This window comes from Astyanax mexicanus, chromosome 12 (assembly GCF_023375975.1).
Source record: "Astyanax mexicanus isolate ESR-SI-001 chromosome 12, AstMex3_surface, whole genome shotgun sequence".
In the NCBI taxonomy this organism is placed as follows: Eukaryota; Metazoa; Chordata; class Actinopteri; order Characiformes; family Acestrorhamphidae; genus Astyanax; species Astyanax mexicanus.
In genome coordinates this window covers 21457684-21474895 of record NC_064419.1, presented here as the reverse complement: position 1 = coordinate 21474895, position 17212 = coordinate 21457684, and the positions used below count along the sequence as shown (strand labels likewise).

The 17212-nt window shown below is 37.6% G+C and overlaps 1 protein-coding gene across 1 annotated transcript; it reads left to right on the top strand.

Moving 5' to 3' along the window:
• The first annotated feature begins 966 nt into the window (after positions 1-966).
• On the top strand, positions 967-16916 carry golm1 (golgi membrane protein 1). Its single transcript, XM_007260159.4, has 10 exons — positions 967-1119; positions 5344-5515; positions 10294-10473; positions 12349-12403; positions 12647-12749; positions 12960-13077; positions 14096-14261; positions 15248-15394; positions 15492-15593; positions 15872-16916. Exons 2-10 carry the CDS (start codon positions 5384-5386, stop codon positions 15982-15984), a joined length of 1116 nt encoding a protein of 371 aa, XP_007260221.3. The 5' UTR covers positions 967-1119; positions 5344-5383; the 3' UTR covers positions 15985-16916.
• Positions 16917-17212: the final 296 nt, after the last annotated feature.

The window sequence follows — 17212 nt, the reverse complement described above, 5'->3', positions numbered from 1 at the left end:
GAGATCTCCTGTCCAAAAAAATAAATAAATAAATCTACCTTGCACGCACACCAAATGAGAACATAACAGGGTAGATAGATAGATGGATGGATGGATGGATGAATGTATGGATGGATGGATGGAAGACTTTAATTGTTTTTTTACTTTTACCAGACAGATTTTAGAGTAGTCAGAGGTGGAATGAGTTTTAATAGGAGCCATGATGCTCCTGAATGCCTCTGTTCAGGAGGAAAAAAAACACCGCCTGCCCATGCTAAAAACTGATTGGCTGACTCACAGAGTCTTTGCAGAGAACAGGCCAATCAGATCCCTCTCTCTGTTTTGCATGCTGTTCACGAATATGCACAGGAGGGAAGCGCCTTTCTCTCTCTCCCTTTCTTTCCCACACATGATTGGGGGAAAAAGTCTGTGTGGCTTGCATGTACCTGCTATATTCTGGGAGATTTTATCTGATCCCAGGGCATCAGGGAGCCATTGTTGATATGCAATAGACTCCCGCGACTTCCGGGTGATTTCAGACATCTGTATAATTGTAATTGAGAACATTGTGCATTTGTCTTTTGCTGATAACAGCAAAAAAGTAGTACCCTGATGTGATAATTAAGGGTGGGTGATATGGTACGATATTTCAGGGTATAATATAATTCACAATATTCAAAATGTTGTCGATATTATTGCGCACACCCCTACCTGCCACTGTAATACATAAGTATTCCAGAAAAAAGTGAGATTCGATTCGACTCTGTTTGACTGATTATTTCAAAGAACCGATGCTTACTAACAAAGGCAGATAAATTACAAGCATTCAGCACCGGTTACACGGTGAAACTTCATTGTGTGATTGTATGTATTTTAAGATGTTGTAATATTTAAAGACTAATACAGTGCGGAGATCTCACGGAAAGACTCGATTCACTTTGAACCGATTCGTTAACGAGTGAGTCGCATTGCTGTTGATGCTCCGCTGCTGCTGAGTCAAATCAAACAGCGCTCTGACGGATGTAGTTCGGTTAGTATAGCTTGGCGCTGGCAGACAAATCCTCGGTCAGAGAAGCGGATTATCGATGATGTTCACGCGTCTGGGTCTCAGCTGATGTAACTGCGCTGTTCAGTAGAGAGGTGAGAAGAGATTTGTGATGAAATAATCTGTATTTCCTTCATAAACCGGAGAGAAGAGCCGCCGGGCTCTGTAGCCCCTGTGTTGTATTAGTTAGCTGCAGGACTCCTGTTAATGATACTTAGCCTAGCTAACAGAGCTAACAGGCTAAGTTAAACTACCCCACACGGCTTTTGTAGTTCTCTGTGATGCACTAAACAGAAAGGTTTCGCCTCTTGTATCTTTGCTGAGCGTTCAGGGCAGGTTTCTTGTCGTTTCTTACAGGAATAGCGTTAGCACAGGACGCTAACTGCGAGTTGTTGACGTGTTACTTCTTGAAAACCTGTCTGGAACTAACTGAGTTAATGTTAGCTTAGCTGGCTAACCTAACTAGCTAACATATTAATCTGCCTCCGTTCTACTGTTGTTGGTGGTGCTCTGGAGAGCTCTCGTTATCTAGCGTTATCTAAATTTAATCATTTAATGACCTAGAGACCTGCTGTTGACACTTTTATAAAATCTTAGCAACCCAGGAACTCTGCAGGTTCACATATAGCTTATGAGGAAAACAGTGGTCCATCACAACAGAGCGCTACTGCTTCTGGTTTCTCTTGCTTGGAGAACTGGGACTGGATTTGCAGCTAACCTAAGATTTAAGAGAACACTTCAGTTTCTGAATCAGATTCTCTGATTTTGTTATTTATAGGTAAGCTATATGTTTGAGTAAAATTATCATTGTTTTCATTCTGTAAACTACAGATAACAGTTCTCCAAAAAAAAAAAAAAATGTTGTCACTGAGAAAATGAGAAATGACTGAAATAACAAAAAAGATGCAGATCTTTCAGACCTCAAATAATGCAAAGAAAACAAGTTCATTTTCATAAAGATTTAAGAGTTCAGAAATCAACATTTGGTGGAATATCCCTGTTTTTTAATCACAGTTTTCATACATCTTGGCATGTTCTCCTCCTCCAGTCTTACACGCTGCTTTTGGATAACTTTATGTCACTCCTGGTGCAAAAAAATCAATTCAACCGTACCGTAATCTCACCGAAAATACACCTTTCCACGGAGATCCACGTTAACACAACAGTGAGTGGAAATAAAAGAGCTACTAAATTGTGATGTCATGTGACTGAAAAAGCCTAAAAACGCACTCACTCTTCTGTTTTTTTTATTACAGTGTGGATGCAAGAGTTTTATCAGTAGAAATGTAAAGTATTTTACCCTTAGGTACTGTACCAGTTAAAAGTTTGGAGACACCTTTTCTCATTTAATGTGTTTTCTTTCTTTTCATGATTTTAAAGCTATACTGGAACATATGCAGCATTATTCTGTAAAGAAAATGTTAAGTAGCCATAATTATCTTTGATGACAGGTTTGCACGCCCTTTTTTAGTGGCTTTGTGAGGTAGAGTCACCTGGAATAGTTTTCTCAGCGTCTTGAAGGAGTTCTTGGAGTTCTTTTTTTTTTTTTTTATTAATCTACAGTGTAGAAAATAAATTAAATGTAAAGTATCCCAAAATAAAGCAGAACAAAGAATAGCAGTGTCTTAAATGTCCCTGCTGATACCTGCTGGGTGAGCTGATATGATCCTCTGCAGGTCTTTGGGGAGCTCAATCAGGATTGTAAACAGGTACTTTCAATTGAGTAACTGAAGTAAAAGCACTTTTACTCACTGCACCGCTACGTTCACTGCTACTGAAGCTGATATCTCTCTCATACCAGAAATCAGGTTACTCTGGGCTTTCATGTTATCATATTAAAATGAACACGTCAACTAGAGTGTAATCTAAGGCAGTGCCCTACTCTCCCTACTGAATCATGTGGGTGAGCCTTCCGTGTAGAGTCCTGCTCCAGGAAATGCTTACACCATCTCCTCTGTTCTGCATTTAACAGTAAAAACTGACATCATCACAGTGCCGGGCGATATGCCAGGTATTATTGTCTTATGTAAAGTGCATCATTAAAAAACACTTTCTCATTTTAGCGCTTCGTACTTTGAAATGTGTGCACTTTACTAATGGTACTCAGGAACAGTTGATTGAAGAGGAAAATGTGCCAATCCATTTTTAGACACTGTAAAGTCTGCTGTTTATGTGTATTGGGCCCTATGAAACCATTTATTTAGTTTTTGTCCTTTTTTTTCCCTGTTTAATTTTTTTTTTCTAAATATCCATCGCCAGCTACAATTATACAGGCAGTAAGAAAAATACCCTTAACTATTAAAATAAATGTAATTTATTTAAAAAAAATAAATGTAGAGACTTGTGCACTTGATAATTTATGTCAATACATCAGTGCATCTGCAGGTTAAAAGCATTTCTACACAACAGGGTGAAAGCAGTACTCATACATTTGGTGTACATCTTTTGAAAGTAAGTGAAATACACCTGTGATGAACTGGCGCAGTTTTACAGTCACAAAATAAAGGTAAACTTAAAAAAAAACTATTCAAAATCTAGGTTTAAAACACCTAAATGACCCATTTGAAAAACATTATCGCCTTCCTAAACTTAATGCTGCATCTGCTACATTTATCATGAACAACAATACCATATGCAAACATATAAAGTGAAGTGAGTTTAACGAAAATGCAACATAAATGCTAAACTGCTCAGTGAGGATAAGGTGTAGAGATGTGTAACATACTGTAACATATAGAACATACATGATCACAGCAGTTACTGTGGTAGAGAGTTTATAGTTTTTGGAATTAAGCAAATATTGCTGATAGGGAAAGAGACATTTCAGTTCCAGTGTGTGTGTGTGTGTACAGTGATTGGTGGGTTCAGTACAGTTCTTCTGTGTGTGTTGCTGCTTGTGACTCCTGTGTCTACTGTAACTATAACTCAGGAACTATTGGAACTCCCTGAGAACTAATCAGTGTCAAGTTAAGGACCATCAGCCCATGTAGGTGATGATTTTTTCTGCTCATTAAGTTGCAGTGCAAAACCAAAACTAGTTGGACCACATGTGCACCATATAATTTGCCTAAATTCTGAAGTAAAAACTGATCCAGATACCATCACAACAGATACCTTTCTTTCAATAATGTAATTATATTTTGATTAAGAAAAGGGGCAACATGAAAATCACTACAACATAAGAGTTCTTCACAGGTTTCACAAAGGCAGGTGACACAAAGGCAAGCCTATCTACTGAGATTCCCTCTGGCAGCTTCTATTTGTAACGATGTTTAATTTTAATTGTTCCATTTAGACAATTATATTAAAACAGTCATTTTATCAATTGAATTACTTTAAATGATATCCTGCCACTAGAGCCAAACCTTTGTAACAATTTGGTTACCAGTGGGTTTCATCTGAGAAGCTCTTCCATGGATGCTCTCTATTTTTCCTAGTAGTGGAAACCAGGACAACAGTTCCTTTGATTTTCTTCTGGGTTATTTTATGATTTCCTGGATATGTTGTCTCTTGGCTTTTGGAAAAAGTTAAAGGCAAGGAAAGACAAGTTTATTTGTATAGCACAATTCAAAGTGCTTTACATAAGGATTTAAGAGTCAATGCAGATCAAATTTAAAAGAAAGTTATGAAAAGAATATAATTAAATTTAAAAATGTAATAAACTATATATATAAATTATGACATTCAAACAGAATGAAAAAGAATACAATTGGACTATAAGAAAAAAAAAGACATAATGCAGGCAAGACATCTAAAAAAAATTATAAACATTATGAAATCTAAGAACAACAAACTTGTGAACTGCCCACTGTGGCTTGTCAGTGTACCTGAGCTTTAGAATTGGCTTTGTAAGCCTTTTCAGACAGAAGCAGTCTTTTCTTCTGTAATTGCTTTTAATTTAGGCCTATTGTACCAGTTTGAAAACACTCTTTGAAAATGCTCTATTTAACATACAGAACAGATACAGGCTATAGTAAATCCGTACGCTATCAGAATAAGGCTTAAATCCTGAATCTTCTGTGATACGATTTCAGAAGCCTTTGTTTAACGTGGGAGAAAACAAACAACAGACTTTTCCAGGCTCTTTGAATTTTCCGAACAGGCTGCGTATCCGTTTACTCTCATGCAAATCAGTGAAACACCGCCTGTTCCTTTGAATAAAGCTTGGCACAGGAGTGTCAAACAAAAAAGGCTGCTTTAGTTCAGTATTTGCAAAGGTTTTCTCCTCCAACAGTAGAACTTTAAATGACACGGATGTGGCATGTTTGCACCTTTGCCTTAGAGGAAGTGCCATTATCTCTCTCTTGTTCTGCTTTCAGGACTGTCTGTCTCTGACTGTGTGTTCCGTGGATCTGTGGGATGATGGGGGCACTGGTAAACGGTCGACGTGGGGGTCGATCTCCATCGTTGCTGATGGCTGCTCTCATTGCCTGCGTCCTCCTGCTCGGCTTCAACTACTGGGTCTCCAACTCTAGAAATGTTGAGCTTCAGGTTTGTACCCTCACCCTGTGCCCCATTACTGTCAACCAAGTCACCTGCACTGTAGATCAGAGATCAGGACTCGACTTACAGTTAAATCGACTCTAAATCTGTTAAATCTGTTGTAATAACTTTTTATCAACTGTGTAAAATTCTTCAGATTTACAGATGTTGTAAACATAAACGTGCAGGCGTAATTTGTTTATTTAGTTACACTCAGTTTTAGCCTGTCTCTTCTGCATGACAGAATGATGACACTCAGCCTCAACAGTTAAACCCAAGATATAAAAAAAAATTCGACATATTGTGATAAAAAGGTTGAATTAAGGGATGGGTAACCATATGCTGTTATGTAATTATTACTAAAGCTAGTACAGTTGTGAAATGTGTGAAAAACATGTATGCCTAGAAATATTTTCCTGTATTTGGTGTTTAAAGATAGCAGCTTCATTAGAAATCATAAATAATAGGATGTTTATTTTTCATGATGCACATTGTGAGTTTTTTGTATTGTGATATTGCTTTGCTATGCCCAAAAATCTGAATGGATGGAAAGATGAATACATGGATGGCTGGATAGATGGGTGAATAGGTGGATAGATTGGTGGATAGATGAATTGGTGGAGGGATGGATGGATAGATGGGTGGATAGATGAATTGACTGAGAGAGAATGGATGGATAGATGGGTGGATTAATGGATAGATTGGTGGATAGATTAATTGGCGGAGAGAGAATGGATGAATGGATAGATGAATTGGTGCAGAAAAGATAGATTGATAGATAAATAGATGGGTGGATACATGGATAGATTGGTGGATAGATTAATTGGTGGAGAGAGGATGGATGGATGGATGGATGGATGGATGGATGGATGGATGGATGGATGGATGGTAGGGGTGGGAATCGATTACTATCTCACGATTCGATTCGATTCCGATTTTGGGGGCCACGATTCGATTCAAAATCGATTTTTGATTCAAAACGATTTGAATTATAAATATTTCTGCTTCTGGCTTATGAATCGTATTGAAAAAAAAAACCCTCCATAATATACACTGGTCCTGGAGCAAGTAATGTGTTACAAAAACAATAAAATGTGCAGGAATGTGGGTCCTCAGTGACAGAGGAATCACTGGGATATCACAATGACGTTAATGAACAATAAATACATAAATAAATAACACTGCTTTATTACCAGGCTACTAGCGGTGGTGTGTAGGTGACGCTGCTGGGCTGATGTGATGATAGCAGTGGAGCGCTAAAGTTCAGGAGCAGCTGCTGATTAACTAGTTAATTTAAGGTGGTTGTATTTCTTCAGAAAGGGGGCAGGAGGTGGAGAAATTAATTCATATTGTCCATTCCTTAATTCCTCTGTGATGAGGAGCTGAAATTAGCTCTGATTAGCTTATTGTTATTTTTCCGTTCCGCCTTAAATGCTGCAGCCCGCTGCCACCTGTAGCGTTATTTAAGGTGGAACTGGAAAGTTAGCTAGTTAGCTAGCTAACAGTTACTGAAACTAACTACTAGCGATCTTTTTTATGCTTGTTATGAAGCATTCTGCCATAAAACATTGAAACTACACGTTAATCTAAGGTAATATAGTGCTTGTTCTGCCATCTTACCGGTGATTCTCAAACACCTACGCTCTGTGTGTGTCTGGAAGATCTCCAAAGGGACAAGCGCTATCCCCAGGGTTGCCAGGTCCAACAAAAATACCCAGCCCAAAATCAGTCTAAAACCCGCCCCTCAGAATCGATTTTGGGACATTTTAAATCGATTCTGAATCGTAGTAAATGAGAATCAAGATTCTTATGTGAATCGATTTTTTGGCACACCTCTAATGGATGGATAGATAGATAGATAGATAGATAGGTGGATAGATAGGTGGATGGATAAATAGATGGTGTGTTCCTTGGTCTTCATGATGCTCTCTGTGCTTTAAATAGAACTCTGAGACTATCACAGAGCAGGTGCATTTATACAGAGACTTGATTAAACACAGGTGGATTCTGTTTATCATCATCAGTCATTTAGGCCAATATTGGATCATTCAGAGATCCTCACTGAACTTCTGAAGTGAGTTTGCTGCACTGAAAGTAAAGGGGCTGAATAATATTGCACGTCCCACTTTTACATTTTTTATTAAAAAAAAAAAAGTTTAAAATATCCAATACATTTCTTTCAACGTCACAATTGTGTCACACTTGTTGTTGATTCTTCACAAAAAAATAAATTTCATATCTTTATGTTTGAAGCCTGAAATGTGGCAAAAGGTTGAAAAGACCAAGGGGGCTGAATTTGTTGACTACAAATTTCGTTGTCGACTAATCGTTAATTTGTAACAGTACAGCATTACACAAAGTGCTGGGGACAGAAAGCCACGGGAGATGGGTAAATGCCTCACTCACACAGTTTAAACTGAACTTAGTATTTTGTCTCCAAAAAACACAACAGATTACATTTTAAATCACTAAATATCAGTACTTTCCACGTTTAAACAACATTCAGATATTTAAATGCCATTTAAAGCTTAAACATTCTGCTATTTATATTGTTTTAAGAGGTGGAGGACATAGCAGAAATAATCGTGGACTAATCAACTAATTGAGAAATATAATCCTCAGATTAGTCGACTACCAAAATAATCATTAGTTGCAGCCCTAAAATACAGAAGTTATTTTATTGTTCTAGGAACAGTCCAATAATACACAGTATCAGAAGTGCATATTAGCATATTACAGTTGGTTTGAAAGACTATTTATCATATCACCAATGCTTGTAACAAAAGCTAGTGAAAACAGAAGTGCCCACGGCTGTGCCACCCTGTTTGTTTTCTCATCAGGTTTCCTAGTAACAGGAGAGCGCACACACTTGTGAGTTTGATTGTTTTCAGTTCAGTGACAGCTTGAGTTGTGTAGTCTGTCATCCTGAATCGTTGTTCAGCATGTGATGTTTAATATTGCTGTCAGTCAGATAGTTTGAGATGCCAAGTCTGTTTATAATTTCTTAGAACCTTAACAGTTATACAGTGTCTTCAAAACTATTTTTTTTTAAAGAATGCATGTATTGTATGAATTACATTATGAATCAAAGAATCAAAATCTCATGTTGGAATTAGTGGGCGGGTTGTGTTTGTGGTATGTAAAACTGTGTCTGGAAGTCACAGAAATCCTTTTTTGGGGTTCTAACATGGCTTAATGTCTCCAGGAGCTACTTAAGGCCCATTTATACTTCTGCATCGAACCTACACCATAGCCTGAACCAGATGTTGATAGACTGGCATACGCAGCACAGCAGAATGTGTTTATACATTTGTGCGCGTGTATCGATTGCTCTGTGTAGCTTAAACCGTGAAGGTGGAAATGTCTGTGTCTGTGTCTGTGTCTGTGTGTGTGTGGGTGTGTGTGGGTGTGTGTGTGGGTGTGGGGTAACCAAAACTGTAATTCCTAAAATAAACATTTTAAATGAGTCAGGCAAGTTACACGAGCACTGGATGTTAATCACAGTAATACACAGATTCTCTCCTGAAAACTGTTCAATTGGGAGAGTAAAGCGTTTCTGTTTAGTGAGCTTAAATGTACAGATTTCCACTAAAGCTGAAGCCTTAGCATTAGCTAATTCTAAGCTACGCGCTAGCGGTTCATCCCATGTAACTTGTTTTACAAAGCGAGTATATTTTGGTCTAAGAATTATTAAGGCCAAGAAATTCTGAAACAAATGAGAAAGAAAGTAATTGAGATCAATCATTCTGAAAAAAAGTTATAAAGCCATTTCTGAAGTTTTGGGACCTTTATCTACCAATGACGAAAACATGAAACAGTGGTGAACCTTCCCAGGAGTGGCCGGCCAACCAAAATTACCCCAAGAACGCAGCAATGACTCATCTAAGAGGTCACAAAAGACCCCACAACAACATCCAAAGAACTGCAAACGTTACTTGCCTCAGTTAAGGTCAGCATTTATGACTCCACCAAAAGAAAGAGACTGGGCAAAAATGGATTGCATGGCAGAGTGCCAAGAAAAAAACCCACTGCTGAGCAATTGAAGATGTAAAAACACGCTTAGATTCTGTTTGTTTTGTTGGGTTGGATTGATTTGATTAATCCATGCTGAAAAAATAAAGCATAAGCTGGCCAGGCTGGTTAAGCTGGTAAACCTGGTTGCCCAGTTTAAGGCTTTACCAGTGTAGGGCGTGTGTTTCTGATTGATGGTAAAACTGGTCTACCATCATTATCAGCCTAACCAAGCATGTTGACCAGACTAAACAAGGTGGTTGACTAGCATAATTATCGAGACCATTCTATCCACCAGTATCATCAGCAAGATTATCTGCTCATGTGTAATATACAGCTCTGGAAAAAATTAAGAGACCACTTCAGTTTCTCTGATTTTGTGATTTATAGGTGTTTGTTTGAGTAAAATGAATATTGTTGTTTTATTCTATAAACTACGGACAACATTTCTCCCAAATTCCTAATAAAATGATTGTTATTTATAGCATTTATTATAACCCTGGTTTTTAATCACAGTTTTCATGCATCTTGGCATGTTCTCCTCCGCCAGTCTTACACACTGCTTTTGGATAACTTTATTCCACTCCTGGTGCTAAAATCTAAACAGTTCATCTTGTTTTGATGGCCTGTGATCATCCATCCTCCTCTTGATTATATTCCAGAGGTTTTCAGTTTAGTAATTTTTTTCAGAGCTGTATGTGCATTTGAGTCCCACTGCAGTCTTTATTTCTAATCGTGTGTTTATGTATGTGTGTTTTGTCTGTGTGTGTGTTCAGGCCAAGTTGCTGGAGCTTGAGGAGCGTGTGCGTCAGGCAGCCGCTGAGAAGGAACGGGAGCAGCTGGGCAGGAACGAGGTGGAGGAGCAGCTCCGGCAACAAACAGAACAACTCTCCCGCATTGAGAACACCCACCAGAGACAGCAGCAGAGTGCTCAGAGCATGTGGAAACAAGAGAAGGTACTCCCATATGGAGCAAGCCACATAAAAAAACAATAAACATCATCTCGAATACTCCAGAGGCAGCAGTACACAACACCATATGTTGATGCTATAATTAGAAATCGTGGAGATATCTCAATGAAGTAGTCTCAAGGACAGAATTAATCCAGTTCAAGTACCCCTGTTTAGTTGTCTTTATTAAGAACACTTAGTATCTTATTCTGTTTTAAAGGAAATTCTAATCCATATTTGACACCAGGGGCATGCCATATAAGAACATACTTGATAATATTGTGATAATTTTTAAGACAGAAAAAAAAATATCTGAGTCCATATAATGATAATAGCAATATTCTACTTGAAAACCTTCTGGGTTGTATTTATTTTACCAATTGCTGTGAAGCTTTTGCATGTTAATTTTGTGGTAGCATTGTTTGTTTAATTATTCTTTTTTATGCACAATCAGAGTCTTGTAAGCTACTGTAAGCTTGTTCTTTTTGTTAATAGTGAATGTTTAAAGCTGTTTAATTTATACAACTGTATGTATTTCGCGCTATGAGGCGCACTAAAATCCTTAATTTTTTTCCAAAAATCTTTACTGCGCCTTATAATCCGTTGCGCCTTATGTATTAATTTTACCAGTCAGGTTGTACGGAGCAGAAGTACAGCATTAAGTTTCTGTAAAGTTTGTTCAGCACCAAGGCTGGAGCAGTATTATCATTTTCCGCTAACCACAGCACTAGCTCTTTCGCCATTCAGAGTCTAGTGTAGTCTGTGTGTTTACCATGTTAAAACTAGCTACATGGAACAAACTGCTAGCTGATAGTGCCTTGGCTTACAAAGCGCTTTTTGAAAAAAAGTGTTTTTATTAACAATTACAGTTTTATTTACGTAGGAGTCCCCCCCCCAACGGCACGACCTGCTAAATTAGAAGGCAAAAATAGCAACACCCCTGTTCCTTACTATTATCACTTCACATTAGCTTTATTTATTTATACGGTGCGCCGTATGCATGAAAATAGACGTTCACTGATCGTGCACCACATGATACTCTGCGCCTACAGTCAGTAAAATACAGTAAATAAAACATTTATATGGTTGTATGTTCTTAAATTTAAATAAATACTTTTCAGTGAATTGTCATATCGTCAAGACTATTGTTATTTCAAGAATAATTTTTAGGGCCATATGTCCCACCCCTATTTGACATCAATGTTAAAGGCCATTCTCATCTCTTTTTTTTAAGCCTAGTCCTTAACTGCTTTCTGTCTTTCAATCAAAATGCAAACAGACAAAACTATGCTTAATTAATGCCTAGGAAACCGCTCCGATATGCCTTCTTTTAGCCTTTACACGCATTTTTTTTTTTTTTTTAGCAGAATCAACGTTACTTACTCCTTTTACTATAGATTTAATATTTTTTTTTAACTCTAAAACTTAATGTAACCTAAGCAAGTTTAAATAATCATCATCCACGATGATCACTATGATTTAATTAATCATGTTCGTAGCTGCACTGAATATCAATAATTTACAAAAAATTACTTGTTTTTGTGGGATCTAAGCAGAGACATTTAAGCATGTCTTTCCTTCTGGCTTTAAATAAGCACATTAAAGAGAGACATATATATGATTTGTATAGTCTGTGAATAATTAGCAGTCATGCAAATTGTTTGGTTAGTGCAAGTCAATACAAGTCACCTCATTGCTGCAATTCACACAGTTGACCTGGACAAATGTGTATACTGGTAATCATCTATCACCAGAATGTATTCTTTTTGTGTTCTGCTGTTTATAGTTTTATTATGGTTTTATTACCATGGTTAAAGCCGTCTGGTTTAGCGTTGGTCTTAAAATGTCTAGATGTTTACTGTAAGTATTTTGTTGTTACAGGGGAATCTTCTGCTTAACATTTCCTCTAGTGCCAAAACTGTCCAGGAAATGAAAAGTAAGTGTGAATTCTTGGTGATCTGGTTCCATTCCTCTCAGTCTCAACAAACGAGTATTTTTAATTTTTCATTTTTATTGCATTTTATTTTACAAGTGAAAAGTAATAAAAAACCATTGCCTTTATGATAGACTTCTTATTGTGGTCTTAAATATTTGAACTAAAAGACAGCCTGCAGTAAGATATTTACTTTTCTTTGGATATGTTTTATTCAATTCTATAAATCCTTCATTCTCTCTCTAGACCAGATGAAGACTCTGATGGAAGATCTTAGTAAGGTGCAGAAAGAGCTGCAGTCGTGTGAAAGTAACATGAACACATTGAACAAGAAACTCACCTACGACATGTAAGTCTGATAAAAATGCAACGATTCTTGGGATCTGACACTCTATGCCAAATGAATGCTGTATAAACTAAATATAGCCTTTTTTGTAAATTACAGTAAACAGTAAACAAATAGCTTCTTTAGTTTTTAACCTTTTTTAAATTATTTTTTAAAGATTTTACAGTAATATATAATTTATTAATTTGCTATGTCACTTTGTGTGTTTAACAGGACTCAGTGTAACACTCAGATTTTGGCCCAAAAAGAGGAATGCAGTGAAAAGATAGCAGCAGTCAAACAAGAGATGCAGAAAAAATATGAGAAGCAAAGTTCAGCAGCAGCTGGTCAGGTAAACTGCAGCACAGCACTGTTCTCTTACTCATTATTCATCCTGCAACAGACTAACTTTTACACAATTTTTTTTTTTATAATTTAATTTCTAATTTTTCCCATTTTCCCTCCAATTTACACGGCCAGTTACCCAACCCAGTCATTAGGACTCCCCCTATCACTAGTAATGCCCCAACATACTAGGAGGGTGAAGACTAACACATGCTTCCTCCGATACATGTGAAGTCAGCTACTGAGAGAGTGCGCATTTCTAGCGCAGAAAAACAGGGCAAAAGAGTCTAAAAGCGGAGAGAGTGTGCAGTTTTAGCGCAGAAAAACGGGCCAAACGAGTCTAGAAGCAGAGAGAGTGCAGAAAAAGGCCAAATGAGTCTAAAAGTTGCCGTAATTAAGGAGTTTAATATTAAGAGACATCATGAAATGAAACATCAATTTGAAAAATCTTAGTTTACACAACACTGTCAAATATAGATAAAGATAGTAAGTCAAGTAAAATGGTGTGTAAATGAAATAATCAGGAAAATGTGTTATTTAAAGTGGTATATTTCATTATTTGTTTTATTGCAGAGTGTGGCCTGTGACTTTAAATATATTTTTCCTTCTGGCCCCCAACAAAAAAAGTTTGGACACCCCTGCTCTAGACTGTTCAGTTGAATTGGCATTTCTTTTTTTTATGGCGATTAAAAAAATATTTTTATAAAATATTCAACTAAGTGCGTGACACATGGTTGGTAATAGTTGCACACTAAAGTGATTGTAGCATCACTGTCACGACAGTGTCAGGACCCCATTAGGATTGTGATCCCCAGGTTAATAACCTCTGGTATAGTGCATTTAAGACTTTATGATGCTTGTTTATTAATGTCATACATTCTGTAAACAAAAAGAACGACCCTGAATGTGATATGAAGAATTGTGCTCACATAAAATTCCTAGCATTTTGAATGTATCAATAGGAATACAATTTCTGTCTCTCTCCCCCTCTCTCTCTCTCTCTCTCTCTCTCTCTCTCACTGTAGAGTGGTGGTACCTCAGCTCTGAAAGCCACTGTCTCTAAACCTGAAGTTCCAGCTGCGAATGACTCCAGTAAAAATACCAGCAACCAGCTAAACACAGAACCAGCTGCAGAACTGAAGCCCAAGTCCGATGACCATGTTAAAACCAATGAGATACTAGTTGGAACAGGTACGCACCAGTAGCACAATAGCACTTTATTGAGTTCGATTTTTTTTTTTTTTTTAAATATTGCTAGCTAAAAGCTATAAACCTTTTATAGCTTGTCAGTGTCATCAGTACAGGCCCATAAAACACTGCACTGATAGGCTGTTAAACACTATCAGTTCATGACAAAAAGTGTGAGATTCTGCATCTACACATAATATGCTTAAAATATGCTACAAATATTCTCATATGCTGTAAAAATACCTCATAATAAAACAGAAATCCTGTGTGAGCTCCACACAATGTTTTACAATGTTGGAGATTCAGCATCTGTAAACACTGCTTGTGATGCCATAGAAGAACCACTTTTGGTACCAAAAAGCAGTATTTGGGTGTGAAGAACATTTTTAAAGGTCTGAAGAAACTTTAGTAGTATCTCCACACCTTTTTTTGGGGGCAGACTTTGTTGCGTGGATCCACTGACGAGCTATCTATTTCGCTCAGGTAGGGTTAATGGAGGTGTGCTAATGCTGCAATAGCATTGTTGAAAATCAGCAATACAAGGCGGCCTTAATAATGTGTATCTGCTATGATAAAAAGCAGCCTTTTGTTTCTGGTAAAAAGTCTTAATTCTTCTAGTACGACCATGGTTCTTTATGGAAACAGAAGTGGTTCTCATATGGCAACACTTAAACTCCTTTGTGCAGTTAATGTGATTTTTATTACATTTTTTATGGCATTTAGCTGACACTCTTATCCAGAGTGACTTACAAGTTTATTCCTGTTACAGAATTGGGCCAATGTAGTGTTAGGGGTCTTACCCAAGAACTCTAATTGGTGTAATGCAGCATTTAGTCGCCCAGACTGGGAATTGAACCCTAGTTTCCCACACAATGTGGCAGGTAGCTCACTGGCAGGTAGTGGTGTTATCCACTGCACCACACTTACCACACCATGTTAGCTGAATATGTTGTAATATCTCTTTTTTTCCATTCTGTCCTCTGTTTAAGATGATGTCCATGTAAAAGAATCTGACAAGCTTAAGTTGCCGTCCACCTTAAAACCCTCCAATCAGAACTCAACTCAGAGCAGCCTGCCCAATGAGGAGGCCATGGAAGGAGTGATGGTTCTCAAAACAGGAGACCTGAAGGCTGCAGGTAGGAGCAAGCCTAGGAGCAAACTGTGACATATTTCTGTTGCACATACACACACACACAGATGCACACACAGCACACACTCTCTTTCTCTGTGCAGATGCTCTGTTGGACGCAGCAGTGAATAAAGAGGGGAAGGAAGATGATGCCATAGAATACGACAATGAAGGCGAGATTGAAAAACGACTGTCGAAGCTCAAAGGTACACAAGGCTGAATTACATTGTCATTGATTGTCATTCAATTTCTGCTACACATTGTCCAGTTAAACTGGATTTTATACATTCTGTATTGAAATGCACAGTTGAGTCAGTGGTTATTTAGCACTGTTTATGTCCTCGATATGCTTAAAAAAACATTTTGTCGATTCAATAAGAAAATTGAGGTTGTTGCTTGTAGTTGATGTGTGTTGTGTTTGAGTGTAAATGGTAACGATTGGCTGTATGTGTGTGTGTGTGTGTGCGCGCGTGTGTGTATCTAGATGATAAAACAGCTGCGCAGGAGTTTGAGGAGGAGATGGCAGACTACAACGGGGACGACGAGAACGAGCCAGAGTTTGAAGCCGACAAACAAGCACAGCTCGCTGAAGTGTAATCAGGCACACACACATGCGCAGAGACTCACACATGTGCCTGGGGACAGAGGTTACACTCTATTCAGCAGCAAACCTCAGTGCTCCTGCTCGGCCAATCGGGTACAGGCGGCTCCAACCAGTCATTCAACCATTCAACCAATGAGGTGTTTAGGAGCGTGCACTGTAGGTTCAGCTCTACTGATGCTTCTACTGATACTCAGCAATTGTAACTAATGCCCAGCCGCACATGACGCAGGGTTTCCCACCCAAACATATCACTATATACTGAACACGGTTCCATTTTACCAGTCTATAGATAGCTTACACTGAAAGATCATTCCAGAAACCAGGCCATAAACTGAATGTTTGTACAAGAGATACATTTCTGCCTTTTAATTGCTTACTTGAAATCTTGATCCACTGTGCTGCATTTGTTTGGACTCAAATCAGACGTCAAAATAATCCATCAGTGCGACATTTCCTCTCCTGGCTAACTGCTCGCTAGAAATGCTTCAGTGTTGTACAAAGTCTGAAAACGCTAGTCTGTAGATGGATCTGAGCTTTTGCAGTCTTTCTCTCTTTTTAAAGCTTTGTATATTTCATATAGCTTAGTAAATCAGTCATGCTGAAGGACTGTTTTTGAATCAAATCTTCCAGTAGGATGTAACTGTAACATGTTGATTAAAACGTTACAGAAAGTTACAGTTCCTCACATTTGCTGTACAAAATTTGTTTTAACTTTTTTAATCCCTGATTTAATTTTGAGACTAAGAACTGGAATATTTTCTAAGATGTCTTAGTTTGTGATTTTTTTTCTAATGATTTTTATTTAAATTTTAGTCCTGTTCATTTTTGCAATGTATATGTTGCCTTTGTGCATTTTCAGATGGTTTAGTTGCTGGAAGATGTTTTTACTGTGATAAATGTCAATAAAAAAAATCTTAACAAATCAGACAGTTGTTGGATTCAATTGCTATAATCTGTATTATCAAACATTTAGGCGGTGTAATAAAAAGAAGAGCTTCACTTTACTTCAGTCACTCACTGAATTATCGTTATACTTGTGTCGCGACTTTCTAAAGCCAAGAAGTTTTGACAGTCAACACGCTGCTCAGTCTTTAAAAGGGGCCATATTATGTCAAAATGTATTATTTTTTTTATTTTTTTTTAGCTTGGGTCTTGCTTGGCCCTTATAAACACTTCAAGCACTAAAAATATTTTTTCTGTGAATCAGTTGAAAGATTTTGG

Coding starts and splice junctions, on each gene's coding strand:
- golm1 (XM_007260159.4), top strand. CDS start 5,384: ATGATGGGGGCACTGGTAAACGGTCGACGTGGGGGTCGATCTCCATCG. Junction 5,516..10,293: donor CTAGAAATGTTGAGCTTCAG/GTTTGTACCCTC, acceptor GTGTGTGTTCAG/GCCAAGTTGCTGGAGCTTGA. Junction 12,404..12,646: donor AACTGTCCAGGAAATGAAAA/GTAAGTGTGAAT, acceptor TTCTCTCTCTAG/ACCAGATGAAGACTCTGATG.